The sequence below is a fragment of the Labrus mixtus genome, chromosome 9, assembly GCF_963584025.1.
Source record: "Labrus mixtus chromosome 9, fLabMix1.1, whole genome shotgun sequence".
In the NCBI taxonomy this organism is placed as follows: Eukaryota; Metazoa; Chordata; class Actinopteri; order Labriformes; family Labridae; genus Labrus; species Labrus mixtus.
In genome coordinates, this window is record NC_083620.1 from 19,858,779 (window position 1) to 19,882,355 (window position 23,577).

The 23,577-nt window shown below is 39.2% G+C and overlaps 3 protein-coding genes and 1 pseudogene across 3 annotated transcripts; 1 reads left to right on the top strand and 3 right to left on the bottom strand.

Moving 5' to 3' along the window:
- Window positions 1–1,803: 1,803 nt before the first annotated feature.
- LOC132980548 (extracellular calcium-sensing receptor-like) lies at window positions 1,804–6,004 on the bottom strand (annotated as a pseudogene).
- Window positions 6,005–7,351: 1,347 nt separating this feature from the next.
- On the bottom strand, window positions 7,352–11,974 carry LOC132980545 (extracellular calcium-sensing receptor-like). The gene is made up of 9 exons (XM_061046749.1): window positions 11,758–11,974; window positions 11,375–11,669; window positions 11,100–11,186; window positions 10,694–10,963; window positions 10,198–10,404; window positions 9,843–10,115; window positions 8,938–9,165; window positions 8,717–8,840; window positions 7,352–8,346 (listed from the first exon to the last, which is right to left on the bottom strand). The coding sequence occupies exons 1-9, from the start codon at window positions 11,865–11,867 to the stop codon at window positions 7,427–7,429; spliced, it is 2,514 nt and encodes an 837-aa protein (XP_060902732.1). The 5' UTR covers window positions 11,868–11,974; the 3' UTR covers window positions 7,352–7,426.
- A 1,427-nt stretch (window positions 11,975–13,401) lies between these two features.
- LOC132980550 (extracellular calcium-sensing receptor-like) lies at window positions 13,402–18,600 on the top strand. Its single transcript, XM_061046752.1, has 8 exons — window positions 13,402–13,682; window positions 14,056–14,350; window positions 14,438–14,727; window positions 14,995–15,290; window positions 16,160–16,365; window positions 16,505–16,726; window positions 17,326–17,449; window positions 17,528–18,600. The coding sequence occupies exons 1-8, from the start codon at window positions 13,426–13,428 to the stop codon at window positions 18,430–18,432; spliced, it is 2,595 nt and encodes an 864-aa protein (XP_060902735.1). The 5' UTR covers window positions 13,402–13,425; the 3' UTR covers window positions 18,433–18,600.
- A 1,123-nt stretch (window positions 18,601–19,723) lies between these two features.
- Window positions 19,724–23,577, bottom strand: LOC132979883 (extracellular calcium-sensing receptor-like). The gene is made up of 9 exons (XM_061045714.1): window positions 23,453–23,577; window positions 22,878–23,172; window positions 22,638–22,724; window positions 22,198–22,467; window positions 21,756–21,962; window positions 21,402–21,677; window positions 20,921–21,148; window positions 20,708–20,831; window positions 19,724–20,637 (listed from the first exon to the last, which is right to left on the bottom strand). Exons 1-9 carry the CDS (start codon window positions 23,560–23,562, stop codon window positions 19,724–19,726), a joined length of 2,511 nt encoding a protein of 836 aa, XP_060901697.1. The 5' UTR covers window positions 23,563–23,577.

Here is a 23,577-nt window from a genome sequence, read left to right on the forward strand (position 1 = left end):
CAGGGAATTTAATCCCAGTGCACACTATCCTTTATTGTTCAATTCCTTATAACACCAGCCATCTGGGTGTTGGATATGGGGGCAGGACATTAAAACACATAACAAATTGTGTGCTGTGGAAAACAGGTAGACTTGAGGAGGGCCTAAAACCACCTGGCAAACAACTAAAACACACCCCCCATCTCAGTCAACTCAGCCACAAATAATGAATTATGCTAATGTTTAACTCTTAGCCTTGATAAAACAAAACAGATGAGTTACAAAAAAAATTCTTCATTGCACTTTTTTTTTTTTTATACAAATTAATAATAATAATAATAATTTAGACTTTTATATATAGCGCTTTTATAAATACAATGTTTCTGAGATGGAAAAAGGCTGTTTTGGTGATGTGTTGATGTGTTGGCCTAAGGACAGGGTTTGATCAAAGATGACACCGACGTTACAGATGTGGGGGGAAGGGAGCACTGTGGATCCATCGATGGAAAGGGATAAGTTGTTGGTGGATTTGGTGATGCATTTGATGCAGATGATGATGACTTCTGATTTGGTCGCAGTTGAGTTTGAGAAAGTTCGTTTGAAGCCAGGATTTTATTTCTATGATGCAGTCAGTGAGGATTGAGTGAGTGACAGGAGTTATGGATTTGGCAAAGCGGTCAAACTGAAGTCCATGGCGGTGGATTATGTGACCCAGGGGGAGCATGTACATGATGAAGAGGAGGGGTCCAAGAACTGAACCTTGGGGAACATCTTGGGAGAGAGGAGCAGTGGGAGATTTGCATTGGTTTATGCTGATGAACTGATATCTGTCAGAGAGGTATGATTTGAGCCAGGAGAGAGCAGTGCCGGTGATGTTGAAAGTGGTTTCAAAGCGGGAGAGAATGATGGAATGGTTGATGGTGTCGAATGCTGCGCTTAGGTCAAGAAGGATGAGGATGTTGAGGTTTGAGGATGATTCATAAAGGTTATAGGCAGAGAGTTGGACTTTGAGTTGAGAAGCGACAGCATGTTCCAGTAGTTTTGAAAGAAATGGGAGGTTGAAGATGGGTCTGTAGTTGTTTGGGATGTCGGGATCAAGTCCAGGTTTTTTCCAAAATGGCTGTGACAGCAAGTTTTAGGGATAGTGGGACGGTGCCAGTGGAAATGGAGGAGTTTACTGTTGAGATAATGAGTAGGGATAGGCTGGGAAGGGGGCCCTGACAAGGGGATAGGGTCCAGAAGGCAGGTGGAAGTTTTCAATCCCATCATGAGGTCTGAGAGCTCTGTAGGGGGAGACAGGGGACAACTGAGACAGGGCCTTACAGGTTAAGGGGGGGCAGCTGAAAGGAGGGGCCAGGTTGTTGTAGATGGTCTATATTTCTGTTTGGAAGAATGACAGAAAGGAGGTGTATTTGTTGCTGTGAAGGAATAGGAACAGTCCAGATGGTTGAGAAGTTTGTTTATTGTGGAGAATAATGCTTTGGGGCTTCTGGAGCCAGACTGGTATGAGTTGAGAGTAGTAGATGGATCAGGTGTGGAAGAGGGCATCTTTGTGTTGTTGGAGGTGGTCTTTGTAGGCTTGGGGGTGTACGGTGGGTGCTGTTTTGTTGTGAAGTCTATCCAATTAAAGTGAACCAGGAAGCAGAGTGGGCGAGTAACATTATTACTGTAACTAAGTCTTTTGAAGTTCGTTTTCAGGCTGTCTGGAAATTTTCAGGAAATTTTCAAGAGTGCATGAGTGAAAATTTTTTTGAAATGTGAGCTTTCCGCAAGGAACTCATGTGATGATCTTTCTTTCATGTACATATTTACAAGTCATAGATCTGAATAACACACAAATATGCTTTATTTCTGATTAGACAAAGTACACAGTTGTAAGCAGCAAAACTGACTTCAGGGAGATTTCTACTGAACAAATGCAACATACAAACTGGTTCAGACCACATGAAAGTTTAAGAGATGCTACTTTGAGAAATTGGTGGTTTCTCTCCCCATGATCGCTTTTTTTGTGTTCCTCTCTGGTCTCAGCAGGATTATGTAACATTTTGGTCCAAACAGTGCCACTAACAGGCCAAAACTGGAGGCCAGGATGGCAAATATTTCCACTGCATCTGCATATTTGCCTGGTGAGTTGACATAAGCAGGGACAAAGGCCACCCACACAGCACAGAAAATAAGCATACTGAAAGTGATGAGTTTGGCCTCATTGAAGTTGTCAGGAAGATTCCTTGCCAGAAATGCAAGCAGGAAGCTGATGATTGCCAGAAAGCCAATGTAACCCAATAAGACAACAAAGCCAATGGTGGACCCAACAACACATTCATACACTATCTTGTCATTGTAGTATTTGGTGTTTTTATGTGGAGATGGTGAGGAGATGACAATCCAGACAGTGCAAATTACTGCCTGAATAGAAGTAAGAACCAGGACTGTCCCTCTCTGTTGCTTGGCACCAAACCACTTGAGAACAGCTCCACCTCCTGGCTTGGAGGCTTTGAACACGGCAAGAACCACCATAGTTTTCATCAGAATACATGAGACACAAAGCACAAAGATTATGCCAAATGCTGCATGTCTCAACTTGCACGTCCATAATCTGGGGCGGCCGATAAACAGCAGTGAACACAGGAAACATAGTTTAAGTGACACTAGGAGGAGGAAACTCAGTTCTGCATTGTTGGCTCGTACCATGGGTGTGCTGCGATGATGGATGAAGATTACCAGGACGACAGAACAGAGAACTGTGCCCAGCAATGAGGCAGTTGTCAAGCAGATACCCAACGGCTCATGAAAAGAGAGAAACTCTGTCTTCTTAGGCACACAGATGTCATGCTTTGGGCTGGACCAGAAGTCCTCTGGACAACTGGTGCACTCCATGGAGTCTGACAAATTTGGGAAGTTAGTGAGGTTAATTGTTTTGTAAGAAGAACAATTTTCTAAAAGAAAATAAACAAAAATATTAAGCATGAAAACCCACCAGTTGTATTGCTGATTTCCCCCTCAGAACAAGGGACACAGTCGTAACAGCATTCAGCTTCCCCTTTCTTTCTGGCCATGCGGGTACCTGGAGGACAGCTCTCACTACATACTGACTGAGGTGGCTGTGTGGAAAAAATACATTTGTGAATATATATTCCTCAATCTGGCTAATATTTGCAGTTTGTAAGCTTATATTTTATCTGTATAATCAGAAATTACCTTCTTTGGTATAAAGTTCCAGAAGATTTTGTCTTCATCAATTTTAAGAACTTCACCTTTAAAATCAGACCACTTAACATCACCCACATTTTGAACTTTAATTTTTCCATCAGGGAGCCACAGCCAGTTGATGACATCATAGATTGGTAGGGCATCTCCATTCTCATCAAATGAAACTTGATCACCAAATGATGTGGTGAAGTTGACCTTTTGTAAATAATGAACAAGCTACAAATGAAAAAGGGAAACAAAGGGAGTATTAAGGACTGAAACTAAACAAAGGTTTATCCCACTATTCAGTGATGTACAACTTGTCATTTATTTTTATCTTTTCATTCTATCTCTATATTTCTATACAAAATAAATAAATAAAACAAAACACAAAACATAGTAACTAATTATTGAGCATCTATCAGTGAAAACAAAGGTAGAGTTTAAAGTGATATCACACCTGCCATGGCTCCAAAGTTTGCAAATTGGCACAGCTGTGCCCACTGAAAGGCCCTCTCCCTGGCTCACACTTCATCACATCATCAAGGGCATACGCTAGTGAATACACAGCTTTGTAAATATTGTACTCAGGCCTGAGGTTTGAAACATCCAAAAAATCGCTCTCAACATTTCGTATGTCTTCCTTTCCATTGCAGAGTGTTTCCCCAGCTTTCAGCCAACCCGGTGAAGCAAATTTACACCGAAATGTGGATTCCCAAAACTGCCTCACCTGAAATGAAGTATATCATAAAATTAATTTGTATTAACAGATATAATAAAAATAATTGTTTAAGTTTATCAATAACTTTTTATTTTAAACCAAATTGTTAAAGTGAACTCCCACCATGCTTGTTCCAGAGCTGCCATTGTTAACTTTGTCAGGATGTATTTGTATCAAAAACTCCTTCAGTCCTGGTATTTCCCCTCGACGGATGGCAATGCCGAGCGTGCCCTTCAGGTACGGCATGAGTTCAGGTGTCTGAAGCACAGTAGATGTTGTCCAGGCTTCACTTGCTATCCACTGTAGGCCTGTCACATTCTGCCTAATCACCTGTGTGTAGCATTATTTAGAGTTTAGAGACATTAGGACAGATATTAAAAGAGTCTATTGAAATGTAAAGGAGCAGTCACTTATCAAAAATGTCATACCATATCTTACTTTTCATGGGTATTGTTTTTTTTTTTGCTCCCTGAAAGTGCACAAAGTTGTGAAATTCACAACTGGCTTCCATAGTTTTTTGTAACTTTCCTTTCTTGATACATTTACTCTAATTATTCAAGTTTGTTATAATTATTTCAACTGCATTGGATTAGTCCTCATAATTGCACAACAATTTTAATTAAATTGTTAATCATTTTATTTTTCTTACACGTAGTATTTTAAATAGTAAAGTATTTTAATTCTAACCTCTGCCATAAGATGTATCATGTGAAACTCGTTTGCAAAAACCATAACCACACGGGCTGTGGATGTCTTCATCACATCAACAATCCTGCTAAGTTTAGTTAGGTCACTGTCCTGGGGCAAAACTTCTAAGTAGGCGAGACATCCTCCACTGGATTGAATCAGATCAGATTGGAAGGATCGCGCAACATGGAGTCCATAGTCATCATCACTGACTAGCAGGCCGACCCAAGTCCAGCTGAAGTGTTGCAGAATCTGTATCATTGCACGCACCTAATAAAACATATTGTATTAGACCAGTAAACTCATTTAAATGACATACACAATAAACAGAAATTGTGGTGATACACATAAATTATTAATTTAATATAACTGAATACGTATCCTTCACACTAAAATCATACATGTGAAAAAAAGATTGAGTAAAATTTGTCTCATGTTATTTGTCATGTCAGTTTCTACAAGCTTACTCTGAATGAAACTGACAAATATTACAATTCTCATTGCGGTAAAAAGGATTCACCTGGAAAGCATCACTTGGGATTGTTCTAAAGAAGGATGGGAACCGTTGCCGATGACTAAGGCAGGAACAAGTGGAAAAATAACTCACCTATAAAGGAACATACAGTTTTTCACATCCATTTAAGATAATCATATATTAAGAATATCTCACTTCAAAATACTGCATTGATTTTAGACATCAAATAAACATACTTAAAAAACAAAAACAATGATAGAAAAACTTACAATAGGCATTTTGAATAAACCCAGCACATTGGAAGTGGCAATGGAAAATGTAGAGGCAGAATCACCAACTATCCCCATGACTGGAGGGGTCCCTAAGCAGTTCTCCTCAAACACATAGTGTTCTTCTCTGCCACTGGCAAGTGATAATGCACCACTGAATCCAATGATAAGTGCAACACAGTTGTCATACAGACTGTATCCTAGAGTCACATTAGGTAACAGATCGGAGCTCCTGTTGATCTCATCAATAGCAAAGGCCATGGTCATTGCATGCCTGAACCCTAGAGTGTCAATCCTAACACACACAGTATAAAGATTAAAAACAGAAATAAATAAATAATAATAACCAGAGTATTTAAAGTAAATATTGCAAGAACTAGCTGGATATTTATCACAAAGCACTATGATGATAACATATTACAATTTCAATGTTATACTTTAAACACGTTTTACAGCACTGTCCTTATATTGATACAATAATCAAACAACACAATTAACACAGATGCTTTCCGTCTGCTATGTTTGTGAAACCTACCCTTTGCAGATGGGCCATTGCGGCTCTGAGGTGTAAGTCCACTCAGGGAAAACAGAGGAATAGTGCACTTCAAACAGCCCACCAAGAACCACATCTCCAGGCATGTGCAATTCATTAAGTTGAAACTTTCGCTGTAATTTACAAGTTAAAGAAAAAGCGTTAGATACAGAGTGGAAGGAGAAGAGGGACAAATAAACCAAGATAAAAAAATATGTGTTAAGACAAGCTCCCATATCTGTCCTCCTCCCTTTACAACTGGTTCCCTTCTTCAGACAGAGTTACCTTTATATGCAGGGCATTTAATCCCAATGCACACTATCCTTTATTGTTCAATTCCTTATAACACCAGCCATCTGGGTGTTGGATATGGGGGCAGGACATTAAAACACACAACAAATTGTGTGCTGTGGCAAACAGGTAGAATTGAGGAGGGCCTAAAGCCACCTGGCAAACCACTAAAACATGCTCACCTGTCAGTCAACTCAACCACAAATGATGAATTATGCTAATGTGTGTTCAGCTCTTAGCCTTAGTCAAATAAAACCAATTTATTACAAAAAAATTTATCACACAGCAAAGTTTTTTAATACAAATAAAGAAGTGAGTTTTTGACCAAAAAACTGCTTTTTTAACCAGGCTGCAAACATGTTTTTATTCTCCCATTAAAAAATGGGCATTTCAAGATGGAGATGTAATGCAGATTCTTTGGTTTTTGGAGCCTGCCTCAAGTGGACACTCAGGGAACTGTAGCTTTTTCCTCTTCCATATTGGCTTCACTTTTTCAACACCAAAGGTTGCCACTTCTTTCTTTCTTTAGCTTGAGAAACTGCCTGGAAAGTAATAGATATAGATGGTAATAGATGATGTCAAAGAAAAAATTGGAAAAGCGCATTCTTTTTTTTAAACACCCAAAACAAATAGATTAACATCAAGTAAATCACTTTTTTCAAAACTAAGTTCAGGGAATGCTTCAATGTCCATTGTTGAACAGGGTCTAAGTTTCCTTATTTCAGATACAGGTTTTGCTTTTTTATAGAGATGGTGCAAAGCTAGCTTGTTGTAGCTGTCCTGTAGGACTAAAGTTGTAGTGAGAGTCAATTTGGACAAAGGTGGTCTTATATAATATTATCTTTACCCAGAATATTATATTATTGCATGTCTCCTGCTGGCTAGCTAGGCTAGCGATAATGCTAGTGTTAGCTTAGTAAGATAGTTGGAGCTTTAAATCCTGTCAATACCAAAGCTTTCAGCATGAATGATCCCTAAAATTGATGGTTCTTGTTGTCTTGAAATTAAAAAACACCTTGAAAGGCCTTAATTGTTGTATTAGCTATGTATTTGTTATATGTTGTGAATATTTATGTTTAATGTGTGACTTATTTAAGGCTGGTGGTTACTGTTTCAACTGACTTGAGATAAACAGGTCATAGATCTGAATAAAACAAGAGTATGCTTTATTTCTGATTAGACAAAGTAGACAGTTGAAAGCAGCAAAACTGACTTCAGGGAGATTTCTACTGAATAAATGCAACATACACACTGGTTCAGACCACATGAAAGTTTAACAGTTGCTACTTTGACAAATTGGTGTTTGCTCTCCCCATGATTGCTTTCTTTGTGTTCCACTCTGGTCTCAGCAGGATTATGTAACATTTGGGTCCAAACAGTGCCACCAACAGACCAAAACTGGAGGCCAGAATGGCAAATATTTCCACTGCATCTGCATATTTGCCTGGTGAGTTGACATAAGCAGGGACAAAGGCCACCCACACAGCACAGAAAATAAGCATACTGAAAGTGATGAGTTTGGCCTCATTGAAGTTGTCAGGAAGATTCCTTGCCAGAAATGCAAGCAGGAAGCTGATGATTGCCAGAAAGCCAATGTAACCCAATAAGACAACAAAGCCAATGGTGGACCCAACAACACATTCATACACTATCTTGTCATTGTAGTATTTGGTGTTTTTATGTGGAGATGGTGAGGAGATGACAATCCAGACGGTGCAAATTACTGCCTGAATAGAAGTAAGAACCAGGACTGTCCCTCTCTGTTGCATGGTACCAAACCACTTGAGAACAGCTCCACCTCCTGGTTTGGAGGCTTTGAACACAGCAAGAACCACCATAGTTTTCACCAGAATACATGAGACACAAAGCACAAAGATTATGCCAAATGTTGCATGTCTCAACTTGCACGTCCATAATCTGGGGCGGCCAATAAACAAAAGTGAACACAGAAAACATAGTTTAAGTGACACTAGGAGGAGGAAACTCAGTTCTGCATTGTTGGCTCGTACCATGGGTGTGCTGCGATGATGGATGAAGATTACCAGGACGACAGAACAGAGAAATGTGCCCAGCAATGAGGCAGTTGTCAAGCAGATACCCAACGGCTCATGAAAAGAGAGAAACTCTGTCTTCTTAGGCACACATCGGTCATGTTTTGGGCTCGACCAGAAGTCCTCTGGACAACTGGTGCACTCCATGGAGTCTAAGGAAAAAAGGTTTTATTTGTTTGTGTTTTTTTTTCTTTCAAATTTTAACCGTGAGTTCCAAATTTGACTTTTAATTGTTTGTAGTTTTAGTCTTTACTAAATTCTATAAATGTTTGTGAGCAATGACGCAGATTTACGCTATCCAAGTAGTTTCCTTTGCAATTTCAAAGAAATTGTCAACCTATCAACCTCTGAACAATGTCAGTTTGGTTGGATGGCCCACTCATACCAGGAAATGTACTTTGATTCTGTAAAGGTCCGCTTCTGATTTTTGTTTAAATCACCTTGGCACCAACAATTTGAAGACTCATGAAAACAAAACAAAAAATCCACAATTTGACAAGAGAATGATATAAAAATACTGACCTGTTCCATTGCTATACTTTCCTTCAGAACAAGGGACACAGTCAAAACAGCAAATGGGCTGCCCCTTTTTCCTGGTTATGCGGGTACCTGGTTGACAGCTCTCACTGCACACTGACTGTGGTGGCTATAGATATTGTAAGTGTTATCATGGGAACTCATTGGTGGTTCTATTATTAGGCGTCATACAATAGGAAGGGAAATAAAAAAATAATTTAAAAAACCTGTTTGGAGTCAAAGTTCCAGAAGATTTGGTCTTCATGAAGCGTGAGCTTTTCTCCTTTGAAGGCCGACTTTATAACAACACCAACAGTCTGCAGCTTTGTTGTTCCATCAGGGAGCCACAACCAGTTCATTATGTCATAGATCGGCAAGGCATTACCATTCTCATCAAATGACACTTGATCACCAAATGGTGTGGTGAAGTTGACCTTTTCCAAGTAATACATGAGCTAAAAAAGGATACAATGCAGAAAAGACTGTGATATTTATAAATTTCATAGTTCTTGAGTTGCCATGTGCGTTCACATCTTTTATCAGATTGATTCTCTGAATTAGGTCCTGTGCCTATAGCACTTCCAGGCCTAATGTACTGTTTTCATTTGGTGTATTGTTACAGTAAGAAAGGAATTAATATTTTAGATTTTCACTTTTAACCTTTCTTCATTTTATTTATTTTCAAAAACATTAATTTCATGTGCTTTTTAGCGACTGGAAGGCATTATGTTAGCTTCACAATACTTGACTGCACGTTGATTATATTTTTCACATTGTTGGACACAGTTTCCAAATCACGAGTCATTAAACTCTGTTTACTTGTTTATTGATGTCTCCCGTCTGTGTTTCTGTCTGTGTTTCTGTCTATTTGATGACTTTCCTTCTGTCCTCCCATTTATCCCTGTCTCTGTCTGTCTCTTTGTCTATCAATTTCTAAAAAACAACCATAAAAAAATGGTCTGGATTTGCTCTTTTTGTAAAGTGTCAAGACATTTTTTTTTATTATGATATGTTGCTTTATTATTAAAAAAGAATTGGTCGATTGATCTATTGTCCCAAAACGTATTTTGGTACACCTCAACAGAAACAACATTGTAAGATGAAGTGTAAATTGATAATATTGATATCATACCTGCCATGCTTCAAGTCTCTGCAGAGCAGCACAGCTGGGCCTACTGAAAGGCCCTGTCCCAGGCACACAACGCAGCATGTCATCAAGGGCATAAGCCAGAGAATACACTGCTTTATATATATTGTACTCTGGCCTGAGGTTTGAAACGTCCAAAAATTCAGTCTTAGCTTTCTGTAAGTCTTCATTTCCAGTGCATAGTGCTCCCCCAGCTTCAGCCCAAACTGGAGGTGGAGAAAATCTACACTGGAAAGTGTATTCCCAAAACTGCCTTACCTGAAACAAAATTAAAACATATTAAAATTATTTACATTTTATTATAGTGATCATTGATCTGATTGAAATTCTACAATCTTACCATACTATTTTCATCCCAATTAATGTCATTAAATTCAGGACGTATTTGTGAGAGGAATTCCCTTAGCCCTGGTATATCTCCTCGTCGAATGGCAATCCCCAGTGTGCCTCCCAGATACGGCATGAGACGGGGTGTCTGGAGCACAGCAGCTGATGCCCAAGCTTCACTTGCCAGCCACTGCAGGCCTTTCACCTTTTGCTTTACCACCTTTTAATGACATTTTGTGAAAAATGTATATTTTTTCAGACAAAAATTGGGTAAATATGGTATTCTTAAAGGACTTCATTACGAAACAATATAAATAAAAAAATAAATAATAAACCTCATGTATGTATTATTCAGTTAAGGAGCTGATCAATCTAAGTCAGGTTGTCACTCAAATCTTAACTTAAGTTACTGAACAATATTTTTGTTTTCCAATTAAGTTTGAAGTAGTTTCTTTTAGCAGTCCTTTGAATTTATGTTAAGATAGATAGATAGATAGATAGATAGATACCTCTTCCATTAGTTGAATCATGTGGATTTGATGGGCAAACACAATGACCACACGAGCTGTGGATTTCTTCATCACTTCCACAATCCTCTTCAGTTCTGTTGGCTTGTCGCCCCATGGCAAAATCTTTGAGTAGGCCAGACAACCTCCACCAGACTGAGCTAAGTCTGACTGAAAGGCTCGAGCAACATGGAGTCCATAGTCATCATCACTGACAAGCAGGCCTGCCCAGGTCCAGCCAAATCGTTTGAGGATCTGTATCATAGCTTGCACCTTAATGAATACAAAGGTGGAAATTAGTGTACAGGTTGGAATAGTGTTACTGATTGATTTTTCACGGTAAGTTTTAAGCTGTAAACTTTCTATAAAAACAGGTTTTGGTGTTTTTTTCTGTATAAAAGAGTTTTACCTGGAAAGCATCATTTGGTATTGTTCTGAAGAAGGATGGAAACCGTTTCCGATCACTCAAGCAGGAACATGTAGCAAAATAACTCACCTATAAAGGAACATACATACAGTAGGCACAGGTTTCACCTTTGATGCAAGTCAGTGGAAACATTCATTCAAGTTTTTTTCATAGAATCTAAGGTGGAAATTCAGTGGTTATGTCCCTTTAAATCGTTTTACAATTTTGAAATCCTATACTGATCTAAAGCACAGCCAAAATGAAGGAAGGCAACTTACCATGGGCAATTTGAATAAACCGATCACATCAGAAGTGGCAATAGAAAATGTAGAGAAGGAATCACCCACAATCCCCAGGACTGGAGGGGTCCCCAAACAGTTTTCCTGAATCATGAACTGTTCTTCTCTACCGCTGACCAAAGACAAGGCAGCACTGAACCCAACTACAAGTGTGGCACAGTTATCATACAGACTGTATCCCAGAGTCAAATTTGGAAGCAGGTTGGAGTTTTTGTTGATCTCATCAATAGCAAAGGCCATGGTCATGGCATGCCTGAACCCTGAAGGGTCAAAACTACATAAAAGCACATAAAATGTCACAGTTGAAAAATATATAGTAATAATATCAGTTCATAAGTTTACTGTCTGGGTGTGAGACTTACCCTTGGCAGCTGGGCTGACTCGGCTCCGAGGTGAATGTCAGTTCAGGGAAGACAGAGGTGTAGTGGACTTCAAACAGCCCACCTAAAATCACATCACCCGGCTTGTGCATCCCATTGAGATCAAATTGTCTCCTTAATTCACAAGATGAGTAAGATTCTGAAAAGCAAAAGAAGAAACAGCAGTGCAAAAGCGAGATCAGGTAGACATACAAGTACAAATAATTGTCTAAAAATGCCCCCATAACTGCCCTCCTTCCATACACCTGTTTCTAGCCTTCATACACAAGTGCTTAAACTTTATATGCAGTGATATGTCATTTCTTTTGTTTTTTTTCGTCATAGTATCACACCCATCAGGGCATGGGCTGTCATGTTAGGGCAGGGGAAACACATGTCAGATCAGTTCTATATAGACGCACAATGTCATGCTTTCATCATTTGTGTTTTGCATATTCTGCTCATCACTTTTAATGTTTTGTTTGCCAAAGTCAATGTGAAGTTCATAATAAGTCACTGTTGCTTTTAAAATAATTTTTGTCCAAAGGAAAGTCAATTCACTCTAGAAGTGTGACAGTGGACGTGACAAATAAACAAGATCAAAGAAATACAGCATAATATATGCAATTATGCTAACACTATGAGTCTTTGTGTGAAATAAAAGAACTTGCTGAAAATATCATTGAAGTCAAGATGTTTTTCTTCTTGCTGGAAACATAGTGAAGTGGCATCTGTACTAAGTGCCTTGTTTAACACTGGAGTATTTTCTCAGAAAAATAGAACTCTACTGCCTAGAACGACTTCACAAACTTGTTGCTGCAGCTTTAACCTCAACCATCGGTTGATTTGGTGACAGCTTTGCATGTTACCTCTTCTTTACAAGAATTATAAATGTTCCCCTCGACAGAGTGGTCAGGTCTAAACATTGATCCTCTATGCTCAGACTTGGACTATGATGATATATCCACTAGGTGGGGGCAGAGGGAGTCTCCAGAAAGTCAATGTGCACATAATTCATACAAAGCAGGCTACCTCACTAGATTTTTGTTTAGTTGCTCAGTTTATACCTTACCAATGTGCATACACATTTTATTTTGAATCACTTGGAGTCTATGCTAAGCATGCATTAATGATTAATAATTAATTAATTTTCACCAACTTCTTAAATTACCAGAAAATTAGAATATCGGCCATAAAAGGACATCTTTGATGTAGCTTTTCAAGATTATTTACTTCAGATGTTTGGTTAACTCACTTTAACATCCATCAAAGTTATCTCAGTACACAGTACTTCTTCAAATTTTGATATACTATACTTTTTATTCAATGGTTTCTACCTAGCTCAGTGTAATAACTTTACACCACAGATGAGATATTACAGCATATAAGAAACCCTTGATGCACTTGTGAGGCTTAACTGTAATAAAAAGATATTTAGTATTTAGAGTAGTAGCAAGATAACAAGAGGAGAAAAGAAACAGGGGCACTTTAAGAAGATTACATTATACATTCAGCCAAAGCGCATTTTCTCTGTGATGTCAGATGACGTAAAGTAAAAGGAGGTGAGCCTTTGTTTTAAAATCTATATAAATCGGTGGAAACACATGATAAGCGTGCCCACATACAGACACCTGAGATATGGAGGTCCCAACTCTCTTAATTGGCCTGATCATGTATCTGGGTTTGACTAGACTGAATTCAGCTCTAGTCTCTATTAGTTCTGAGAAAGATCTGAAAGAAAGGGCTGCTCCGGAGGTCAGCACCGGGGCCGCATCTGTGAAATGTCAGCTTCAGGGTGTCACTCGTCCTCCTGCCTTCTCAATGGATGGTGACTACATTATTGGGGGTGTTTTCTCCATACATTACTACATGCACACAGTGAAGCATAACTACACCAGCCTGCCAGAGCCACTGAGGTGCACAGGGAGGTTAGTGAGAGGGAGAAGATGTTTGTGTGAGGAGGAATATGTTGTGGATTTTCAACATGTGCTTAAATCTGTGCCTAATGAATATTTTTGTGTCATAAAATGTTTGCTTTTTCTGCACATTGACTAAAAAACATAGCTTGTTTTTACTTGATTCAAACATGCTTAAATACGTTGGATTTAGTTGACTGGTCTGTATATTCAAATGACTTCTATCCTAAGTGTTGAATTTTGATTAACAGATTGTAACGATGGTTTATAATCCCCAACTATGAATAGCAATTATCCTTAAATGTATGTTTCTACTATAATTGTAAATATTCCTGGATAATGTATAGGCCTACATTTCAACAGTGACACGAGTGTCTGTGTGCAGCTTGGACTCCCGTGAACTGCGCTTCTCGCGCGCAATGGTCTTCGCCATTGAGGAGATAAACAACAGCACGGAGCTGCTGCCGGGCATCAAGCTCGGTTACCAGATCCATGACTCGTGCGCTTCAGTGCCTGTGGCAGTGCACGTGGCATTCCAGCTGGCAAACGGTCTTGACCAAGTGTTTAGTACCAGCGAAAAATGCTCGCAATCCGGTATGGCAGTGGCTATTATTGGAGAGTCTGGGTCCACGCCTTCCATCAGCATGTCGCGCGTAATCAGCTCCTTTGCCATTCCGCAAGTACATACTTAAAATTTCAATGTTTTTGATTGAAGACAAATCTATTTTAATGTCCACTCAGTTAAATAAGAACACTGTTTTGGGTAGGTGAGCCACTTTGCCACGTGCGAATGCCTGTCCGATAAGCAGCAGTACCCAAATTTCTTCAGAACCATCCCCAGTGACCAATTCCAGGCTGACGCGCTGGCCAAGCTGGTCAAACACTTCGGGTGGACTTGGATTGGAGCTGTCCGGTCTGATTCGGACTATGGCAACAATGGCATGGCGTCTTTCCTGGACGCAGCGCGGAAGGAGGGCATCTGTGTGGAGTATTCTGAGTCTTTCTACCGGACCAACCCACGAAGCAAGATCCAGAGAGTGGCTGACGTTATCCGCAGGTGTCTCTGTCACAACTGCCCCCCGCCCCCCTCAAAAATAACAACTGTAGCCAAATATAAGATGGAAAAAATAGGCAATTTATCATTTTCTTATCATGTTTATCCATCACATATTCGTTATGTTGTGAAAATACTCGGTAATAACAATACTGTACATTAAACAGACCCCATATACTCAAGGATCACATTATTTCTGTGAAATATCTCAAAACATTTTAAATAGATGTTTATAGATGTAAAAAATAATTCACTATTTTGTTTCTCCAGGTCAACAGCTGTTGTTGTTGTGGCATTTGTTGCCTCTGGAGACCTGAGGATCCTGCTGGAAGAGCTGTCTCTCAAGCCTTCTCCCCCTCGCCAGTGGATAGGCAGTGAGTCCTGGGTAACAGACCCGGACATGCTGAGGTTCAGCTTCTGTGCCGGAGCCATTGGATTCGGAATTCAGCAATCTGTCATCCCAGGCTTCAGAGACTTCTTGCTGGATCTCTCTCCCACAGAAGTTGCTGCCTCTCCCATGCTTACTGAGTTCTGGGAAGATACATTCAACTGCAAACTGGGAAAAAGTGAGAAAGTTTTGCTGACTTACCACTTTAACATTAGTGACACAGTTTTGTTCCTGCAATTTATTTTTTCATTTTTTTGGTTGTCTCAGTTGAGCTTCTACAGTAAAGCATGTGACAATAACAGTTTGTGGAAATGAGGGTTTATAATGAGTGATTTCCCACCGCAAAACTCAAATCTTACCAAGAGCATTTGTTTAATTCCTACCAATGTCATTACACTTAATAGAAGACATCATCTTAATTCTATTGCAATGAAAAATTAAGGCCTGAAATGCTTGGTTTTACTAAAATAAAAAGCTGGCAATACAGCAGGCAAAATTAATTTTATTTTAATATTTGAAGAAAGATGAGAATCAGCTTTTTTTTAGACAAGGTATGGAATTGACTTTGATACACTGTGCTCTCTATGTATGTGTCTGTTTGTATGTGATAAAGAATTCAATTAAAGAAACTTAACAAGTAAATTATGCTCGTTGCATTAGCAGCTGTTTATTTACCTTGACCGTGAGTATTGCTTATAAAATCTGCAAGTTACCCTTGCAGATTTCTAAAGTATTATAAGTGTTAAAACAGGTCAAGACAGGTTGGCATTAAATGAAAATTTAAACATATTTGATGTCTTCTTGGAGGGAGAACAGTCATTTAAATTAAATGACAAGGGAAGCATGACTACATCACAGTGCTTTGAAATGTGTCACAAATTAAGAATGTTTGTACATCAATTTTGCTTTATGGGTAACAGAGTGTGGGAGAAAGTAAAAATAATAATAAAAAATAAAATGATGGCATATTATGTATTCCATATGAATATGAATATATATGTCATGGCTAAAAATCATCTCACTCTTTTTCCGTGTGATTTTTTTTAGCTACATCTGAAGGTGAGAGTGTGTGTGCTGGGACTGAAGACATACACACCCTTCAGAGCCCGTACACTGACACCTCTCAGCTCCGAGTCACTAACATGGTATACAAGGCTGCCTATGCCATAGCTCATGCTATTCATGACACAGTGTGTTGGAACACAAATACGACAGCTCAGTGTGACAAATTCAGCAGAATAGAGTCACAAGAGGTCAGTAAAAACAAATAAGTACAGCCCCAATGTGCTTTTTTTCCCTGCTGTTACATACATTCATTTAGTAAGGTAAATATTTTAATTAACTTTATTTCTTTTCCCTCCATCACTGTCTTACTGGACTTCATTCTCACAGGTTCTTAATCAGCTGAAGAAAGTTGATTTCATTCAAAATGGTTACCATGTGTCATTTGATGTCAATGGGGATCCTGTGGCCATATATGAGCTGGTTAACTGGCAGAGAAGTCAAAGTGGCAGCATTGAGTTAGTGACGGTAGGACACTACAATGCATCACTGCCGGTGGGCAAGGAGTTCCACATCAACAAGGACCTCACCTGGGTGGAGGGTGGCACACAAGTAAGCAAGAGCCCAAAATAATTAAACTGACACTTCTATTCAACTAAGGGGATCTGAAAGGGATTTCCGTTTCTTGTGGCCTTAATGGCTGTGAAGAGGTCTACTACTGTACTTGTATCTGTGTAAGAGATATGGAATTAACTCCCAGTCCTCTTTTTGTGCTGTCAAAAGTTTGGATAATATTATGCTTAAGCAGTCTGCGAAAGAGAAAAACTTTGGGCAAATTAAAATAAATTTCAGAATGAAATTCTGCTTTCCAAGAATGAGTCGCCATGCTGAACTGCAACAAAGCAAGAGTAATAATAGAGATTATTTGGACTCTAAATATATACATTTTTTAAGATTACCATTTGACTTTTATAGCTGAGGCTGCTGAAGCCCATTTTTTCTGTCTAATTGTCTTCAAAGAAATAGTGTAGATTTTGTTCCCCAACATTTACACTGAATGTATTTCCTCACAGCCATTATGAAAAAGATTTTGCCAATAATGCATATCTATAGATGTTTAGTATTTTAAGCCAGACGTAAAAAAAAATGTGATCAATCCTTATAAAAGCTGTCCATAAAACCTGAATATGTGTTTATGTCCGTATATCTAGGTGCCTGTGTCTATGTGCACTGACAGCTGTCCACCAGGAACTCGTAAAGTGCTGCAGAAAGGAAAGCCCATCTGCTGTTATGATTGTATACCATGTCCTGAGGGAGAGATAAGCAATGCTACAGGTGCGTTTCTTTTCTGATACATATCTGCAACTTCAATATATATGACCTCTAAAAGCCCTTTCTGATCTATTCTTTCAGATTCCTCTGATTGTTTCCCCTGCTTGAGGGAGTTCTGGCCTAATTCAGAGCGAAACACTTGTTTCCCCAAGCCTGTAGAGTTTCTTTCCTTCAACGAGGTCCTAGGAATTGTCCTGGCTGCATTCTCAGTCGGTGGAGCCTGTCTTGCCATCACAATAGCAGCTGTATTCCTTCGTCATAGAAAAACTCCAATTGTCAGGGCCAACAACTCTGAGCTGAGCTTCTTGCTGCTCTTTTCCCTGACTTTGTGTTTCTTGTGTTCATTAGCGTTCATTGGAGCGCCCTCTGAGTGGTCCTGCATGCTGAGACACACAGCGTTCGGCATCACCTTTGTCCTCTGCATCTCTTGTGTTCTTGGGAAAACTATAGTTGTGTTAATGGCCTTCAGAGCTACACTACCAGGTAGTAATGTGATGAAATGGTTTGGGCCTCCACAGCAAAGAATGACCGTTGTGTTTTTCACTTTTATTCAAGTATTAATATGCACTATTTGGTTGATTCTTAGTCCCCCTTTCCCAATGAAAAACCTTACCATATACAAGGAGAGGGTCATCCTGGAGTGTGCACTAGGCTCAGCTATCGGATTTTGGGCTGTGCTTGGCTACATAGGTCTATTAGCCATCTTTTGCTTTGTGTTAGCTGTCCTAGCCCGTAAACTACCTGATAATTTTAATGAAGCCAAGCTCATCACCTTTAGCATGCTCATATTCTGTGCAGTCTGGATCACGTTTATCCCAGCTTATGTCAGCTCTCCTGGAAAGTTCACTGTGGCTGTGGAGATATTTGCCATTCTTGCCTCCAGTTTTGGACTCATACTTTGCATATTTGCTCCAAAGTGTTTCATCATATTGTTCAAGCCAGAGAAGAACACCAAGAAACATTTAATGAACAAATATCAATCCTAAGACATCTGAAGTTACAATAAATAGGACAGTAACTTTCAGTAGAGACTTTATAAAGCATCCGTGCAAATTCAGGTGTCTTCTTTAAGTTGATTAAAAGTCATATTTTTTTTATTTTTTTTGAATGTCAACTGTGTTGTTTTATCAAACAAGTCATTTCACAAGATGCTGATAATATAGAATAAGTAAATAAATAAAGTTGAAAATTATACAATATGCTGCCTTACTGAGTGTTTTTTTAATTTCCAGAAATAAATTGTTGTTTGAACTATATCAGTGTTTAAAAAAAGAGTCTACATGATGATTTATGGAGATGGCATGACTATTCCTTTTCAAAAGTTGCCTCACTTATTACACTGTATAATCAAACATCAAAGCATTTTATGTTTTGTGAACACTTCTTTTGCCACAAAGACATTTTGGAATATGGAAAGATTGAAGGTGTGACTTTGCATTTTGGCAAAAAGATACAATTCATCACACTGACATACTAGGTCTTAACTAACAATCCATGGTATGTAATAGAATAGGACACAAATAGATGCATATCACAATTTGACCAACTGTAATTTGTTATAGACTGAGGTACTGACACCACAATGTGACCATGTATTCTACTGTGGAGAAGCCTAAGTGTCTCCTATGAACATTTTCTATCAGCATCTTTGATATAGCAGTGATAATATTAAAACATCAGAAGGCATGAAATATAATGTAGCAGCATATTAATTTAATCATATTTAACCATTACAGTTCATAATAATAATGTATTAAAAACACTGGATGTCCATCCTTGGGATCTATTATTGCAGCTACATAAAAAGATGAATGTTGAGGGTGATTTTGACATGGCTGTTTTTAACAGTGGGGACTTACATGGGTAATGGAGAAACCTTGAGGATTGTGATGAGATCTGACCTTATGTGTTGTTTTGTAACTAGATTTCTGTGCAAATTATGGATTTTATGGTAGAACATTTTCATTCATGTGGCACCATGATTCATTTTGGGGTTATTTCCTCTAAACTGCAGTGCTGTATGATCAGATAGTGTACTGAAGAGCAGCAAAAGTTGGCTTGTGTACTGAAGAGCAGGAAAAGTTGGCTTGGAAGAAATGAATACAGGCCTAATTTCTTCATATACTGCCAACACACCCTGGACTCAGTTAAAAATAGGTGTTTGCATCTAAAAATATCTAAGACGGACTACTGCCATGACAAGAAAAGGTGACCCTTTATTGTTTTGTCATGTCAGTTTGGTGTGTTTTTGAACAGACTCTTTGTCTCTACAGTGTTTTATGACTTTGTAGCACCTCTCCCCATGATTGCTTTCTTTGTGTTCCTCTCTGGTCTCAGCAGGATTATGTAACATTTGGGTCCAAACAGTGCTACCAAAAGACCAAAACTGGAGCAAAGGATGGCAAATACTTCCACTGCATCTGCATATTTCCCTGGTGAGTTAACATAGGCAGGGACAAAGGCCCCCCACACAGCACAGAAAATAAGCAAACTGAAAGTGATGAGTTTGGCCTCATTGAAGTTGTCAGGAAGATTCCTTGCCAGAAATGCTAGCAGGAAGCTGAGGATTGCCAGAAAGCCAATATAGCCAAGTAATACTGCAAACCCAACTTTGGACCCGACTACACACTCATAAACTATTTTGTCATTGTGATAAAGAGTGTTTTTATGAGGTGTTGGTGGGTAAGTTACAAGCCAAGCAGTGCAAATTGCTGCTTGAACAGATGTTAGACCCAGGACTGTCCCTCTCTGTTGCATGGCACCAAACCACTTGATAACAGCGCCACCTCCTGGCTTGGAGGCCTTGAACACGGCAAGAACCACCATAGTTTTCACCAGAATACATGAGACACAAAGCACAAAGATTATGCCAAATCCTGCATGTCTCAATTTGCACGTCCATAGTCTGGGGCGGCCGATAAACAGCAGTGAACACAGGAAACATAGTTTAAGTGACACTAGGAGGAGGAAACTGAGTTCGGAATTGTTGGCTCGTACCATGGGTGTGCTGCGATGATGGATGAAGATTATCAGGACGACAGCACAGAGAAATGCGCCCAGCAACGATGTGCTTGTCAAGCAGATACCCAACGGCTCATGATAAGAGAGAAACTCAGTTTTCTTAGGAACACAGCGGTCATGGCGGGCGTTTGACCAATAGTCCTCTGGACAACTGGTGCATTCCATAGAGTCTAGGGAAACAAGTGAGTTATTGCCCTTCATATTCAACATGTCTCAAAAATATTGAACATAAACACCAACCAGTCTCATTGCTGATTTTTCCCTCAGAACAAGGGACACAGTCGAAACAGCACTCAGTTTCCCCTTTCTTTCTTGCCATGCGAGTACCTGGAGCACAGCTCTCACTGCATACTGAGCGAGGTGGCTGTGTTGGGAAAAAGTGTCTTTAATTCTAGAAGACTGCTATAATGACTTTCATTAGGCCTAAAAGGGAAAGGTTTCAAAATAAATTACCTCTTTAGGTTCGAAGTTCCAGAATATTTTGTTTTCATCAATTGTGAGTTCTTCTCCTTTGGAGTGTGACCTCTTAACCTCTCCCACACCATGAACTTTAGTTTTGACATCAGGGAGCCACTGCCAGTTCATGATATCATAGATTGGCAAGACATCACCATTTTCATTAAATGAAACAATATCACCAAATGACGTGGTGAAGTTGACCTTTTGTAAATAATGAACAAGCTACAAATGGGAAAACACAAAGAAAAACAGTACAACAAACAATTTAAAGAGTAAACATTATTAGCAAGTCACTGCATCACTATCAAAACATATTACAACTTTTGCATTTGAATGGAAGTTGTAAAAGTGTTTTTATGCCTGACATTATTCTTTACTGTGTTTTATTTAAGAACTTTCTGTGATTTCAAACTCCAAATTTTGTAGTAAATTATGGTGTAATGCAGGTTTTATGAATACTAAACTTGTATCTCACCTGCCAAGGCTCCATTCTTTGTAAACTGGCACAGCTGTGACCACTAAAAGGCCCTGTTCCTGGCACACAGCGCAGCATATCATCCAGGGCATACGCCAAAGCATACACAGCCTTGTACACATTGTAGTCTGGCCTGAGCTCTGATGTATCCAATAACTCTGTCCCTGCACTCTCTAGATCTTCCTGCCCAGTGCATAATTTTCCCTCCGCTTCAATCCAACCTGCCGGAGCGGGTCCAATTGTGCACTGAAATGTGTACTCCCAGAACTGCTTCACCTGGGGAACAAAATCTAAATTTTTTAAAATGACATGAATTTGAAATTTGAGTGCTGAAACAAAGACAAGGGTCATTACTATGCTATTTCCATAGCTTTTGTTGTAGTTTTGGTCAGGACGTATTTGTAGGAGGAATTCCCTGAGCCCTGGTATTTCTCCTCGACGGATGGCGATTCCCAGTGTGCCACCCAAGTAAGGCATGAGATGCGGGGTCTGGAGCACAGTGGATGCTGTCCAGGCTTCACTTGCCATCCACTGCCGGCCGGTCACATTTTGCCTCACAACCTTAAAATTTCACCATAGTGAAAATGATAATTCACATTGACATGCAACTGAGTATTATACAAGTAAATGAGCATTTAGATTTTAGTTTAATCACAACATTAGAGGAAAGTTTAAACCTCTGGCATGTTGTTGATTTTCTTTTTTTTGTGACAGCAGAAATTCTATCATTTATTGTACAAAATATAACACACTTTTTATTATTATTTATCGATTTTTTCATATGAATTTTTCTAACCTCTTCCATAAGGTGAATCATGTGAATCTCATGTGCAAAAACAATGACCACACGGGCTGTGGATGTTTTAATCAAATTCACAATCCTTCTATTTTCCATAGGGTCATTGTCCCAGGGCAGAATCTCTGTGTAGGCCAGACAGCCTTGACCAGACTGTGCCAAGTCTGACTGGAAGGAGCGGGCAGCATGAAGTCCATAGTCATCATCACTGACCAGAAGGCCTACCCAAGTCCAGCTGAAGTGGTTTAGAATCTGGATCATAGCACGCACCTGATTATAGTGATAGAATAATGGAATTTATATATATAGTTCAATGTTTGGCATAAAAACAAATAATAGATGCCTCATCAAATCCACATAAATTCCCTAAATAAACATAAAGCCCTTATGCAATGCAAGTAAATCTGTACCAAAGTCTGTGCTTTGCTGCTTCAATGTACCTGGAAAGTATCACTTGGAATTGTTCTAAAGAAGGATGGAAAGCGTTTTCGATCACTCAGGCATGGACATGTGGCATAGTAACTCACCTGCGGAAGAAAAGTGAACGCACAAGCCGGTTTTCATTTTCATTCAGGCTGGTAAATCATTCAAGACACTAAATCTACAATATTTATTAAAATAGAGCACATGAAAATATCCTCAGTTGGCATGTTGAAAAAGAGAGAATATATCAAACTTACAATGGGCAATTGGAATAAACCTATCACATCAGACGTGGCAATAGTAAAAGTTGAATATGAATCACCAACAATCCCCAAGACTGGATTGGACCCCACACAAGTCTCATCCAAAAGAATCTGCTCCTCTTGACCACTGGCCAGTGACAGAGAAGCACGTAATGCTATTCCAAGTGTGGCACAGTTGTCATAAAGACTGTATCCCACAGTAACATTAGGTAGCAGGTTGGGGTTTTTGTTGATCTCATTTATAGCAAATGCCATGGTGTGAGCATGCCTGAATCCTTGAATATCAAAGCTAACACACAGAATGACACCATCAACAGAAAGCAAATTATACATATCCCTCATCATCATCATCCATGTATGAGAACCTGGTAAAACATACACCAAACAGGCAGGCATTTGTTACTTTGAACCATCTGTAAAAATGAGTAAATGCATTTTAACACACTTTTAATTCATACTTTATACATGTCATGTACTGAGCAGTTCCTTTAACATCACACCTCTCTTAAATACCTAGGTTAAGGAAGAATAAATGACACAATTCGATGGTGTGAATGTGTGCAACTCACCCTTGGCACCTCGGCTGATTAGGCTCAGAGGTGAAGGAAAGCTCAGGAAAGATGGATGAGTAGTGGACCTTAAACAGTCCACCAAGAACAACATCGCCCTCCATGTGCATACCATTGAAATTAAA

Bases quoted from the DNA above. Each gene is read 5' to 3' on its own strand.
- LOC132980545 (XM_061046749.1), bottom strand. From the start codon at position 11,867: ATGCACAAGCCGGGTGATGTGATTTTAGGTGGGCTGTTTGAAGTCCAC. The intron at 11,670-11,757 runs GTAAGTCTCACA...GCTTTTATGTAG, and splicing joins AGTCAGCCCAGCTGCCAAGG to TTTTGACCCTTCAGGGTTCA. The intron at 8,347-8,716 runs GTCAGTATTTTT...TTTTTTCCTTAG, and splicing joins AAAGTATAGCAATGGAACAG to ACTCCATGGAGTGCACCAGT.
- LOC132980550 (XM_061046752.1), top strand. From the start codon at position 13,426: ATGTATCTGGGTTTGACTAGACTGAATTCAGCTCTAGTCTCTATTAGT. The intron at 14,351-14,437 runs GTACATACTTAA...TGTTTTGGGTAG, and splicing joins GCTCCTTTGCCATTCCGCAA to GTGAGCCACTTTGCCACGTG. The intron at 15,291-16,159 runs GTGAGAAAGTTT...GATTTTTTTTAG, and splicing joins CAACTGCAAACTGGGAAAAA to CTACATCTGAAGGTGAGAGT.
- LOC132979883 (XM_061045714.1), bottom strand. From the start codon at position 23,562: ATGCACATGGAGGGCGATGTTGTTCTTGGTGGACTGTTTAAGGTCCAC. The intron at 22,468-22,637 runs GTACATTGAAGC...CACTATAATCAG, and splicing joins TTCCAAGTGATACTTTCCAG to GTGCGTGCTATGATCCAGAT. The intron at 21,963-22,197 runs GTTAGAAAAATT...TGAAATTTTAAG, and splicing joins TGATTCACCTTATGGAAGAG to GTTGTGAGGCAAAATGTGAC.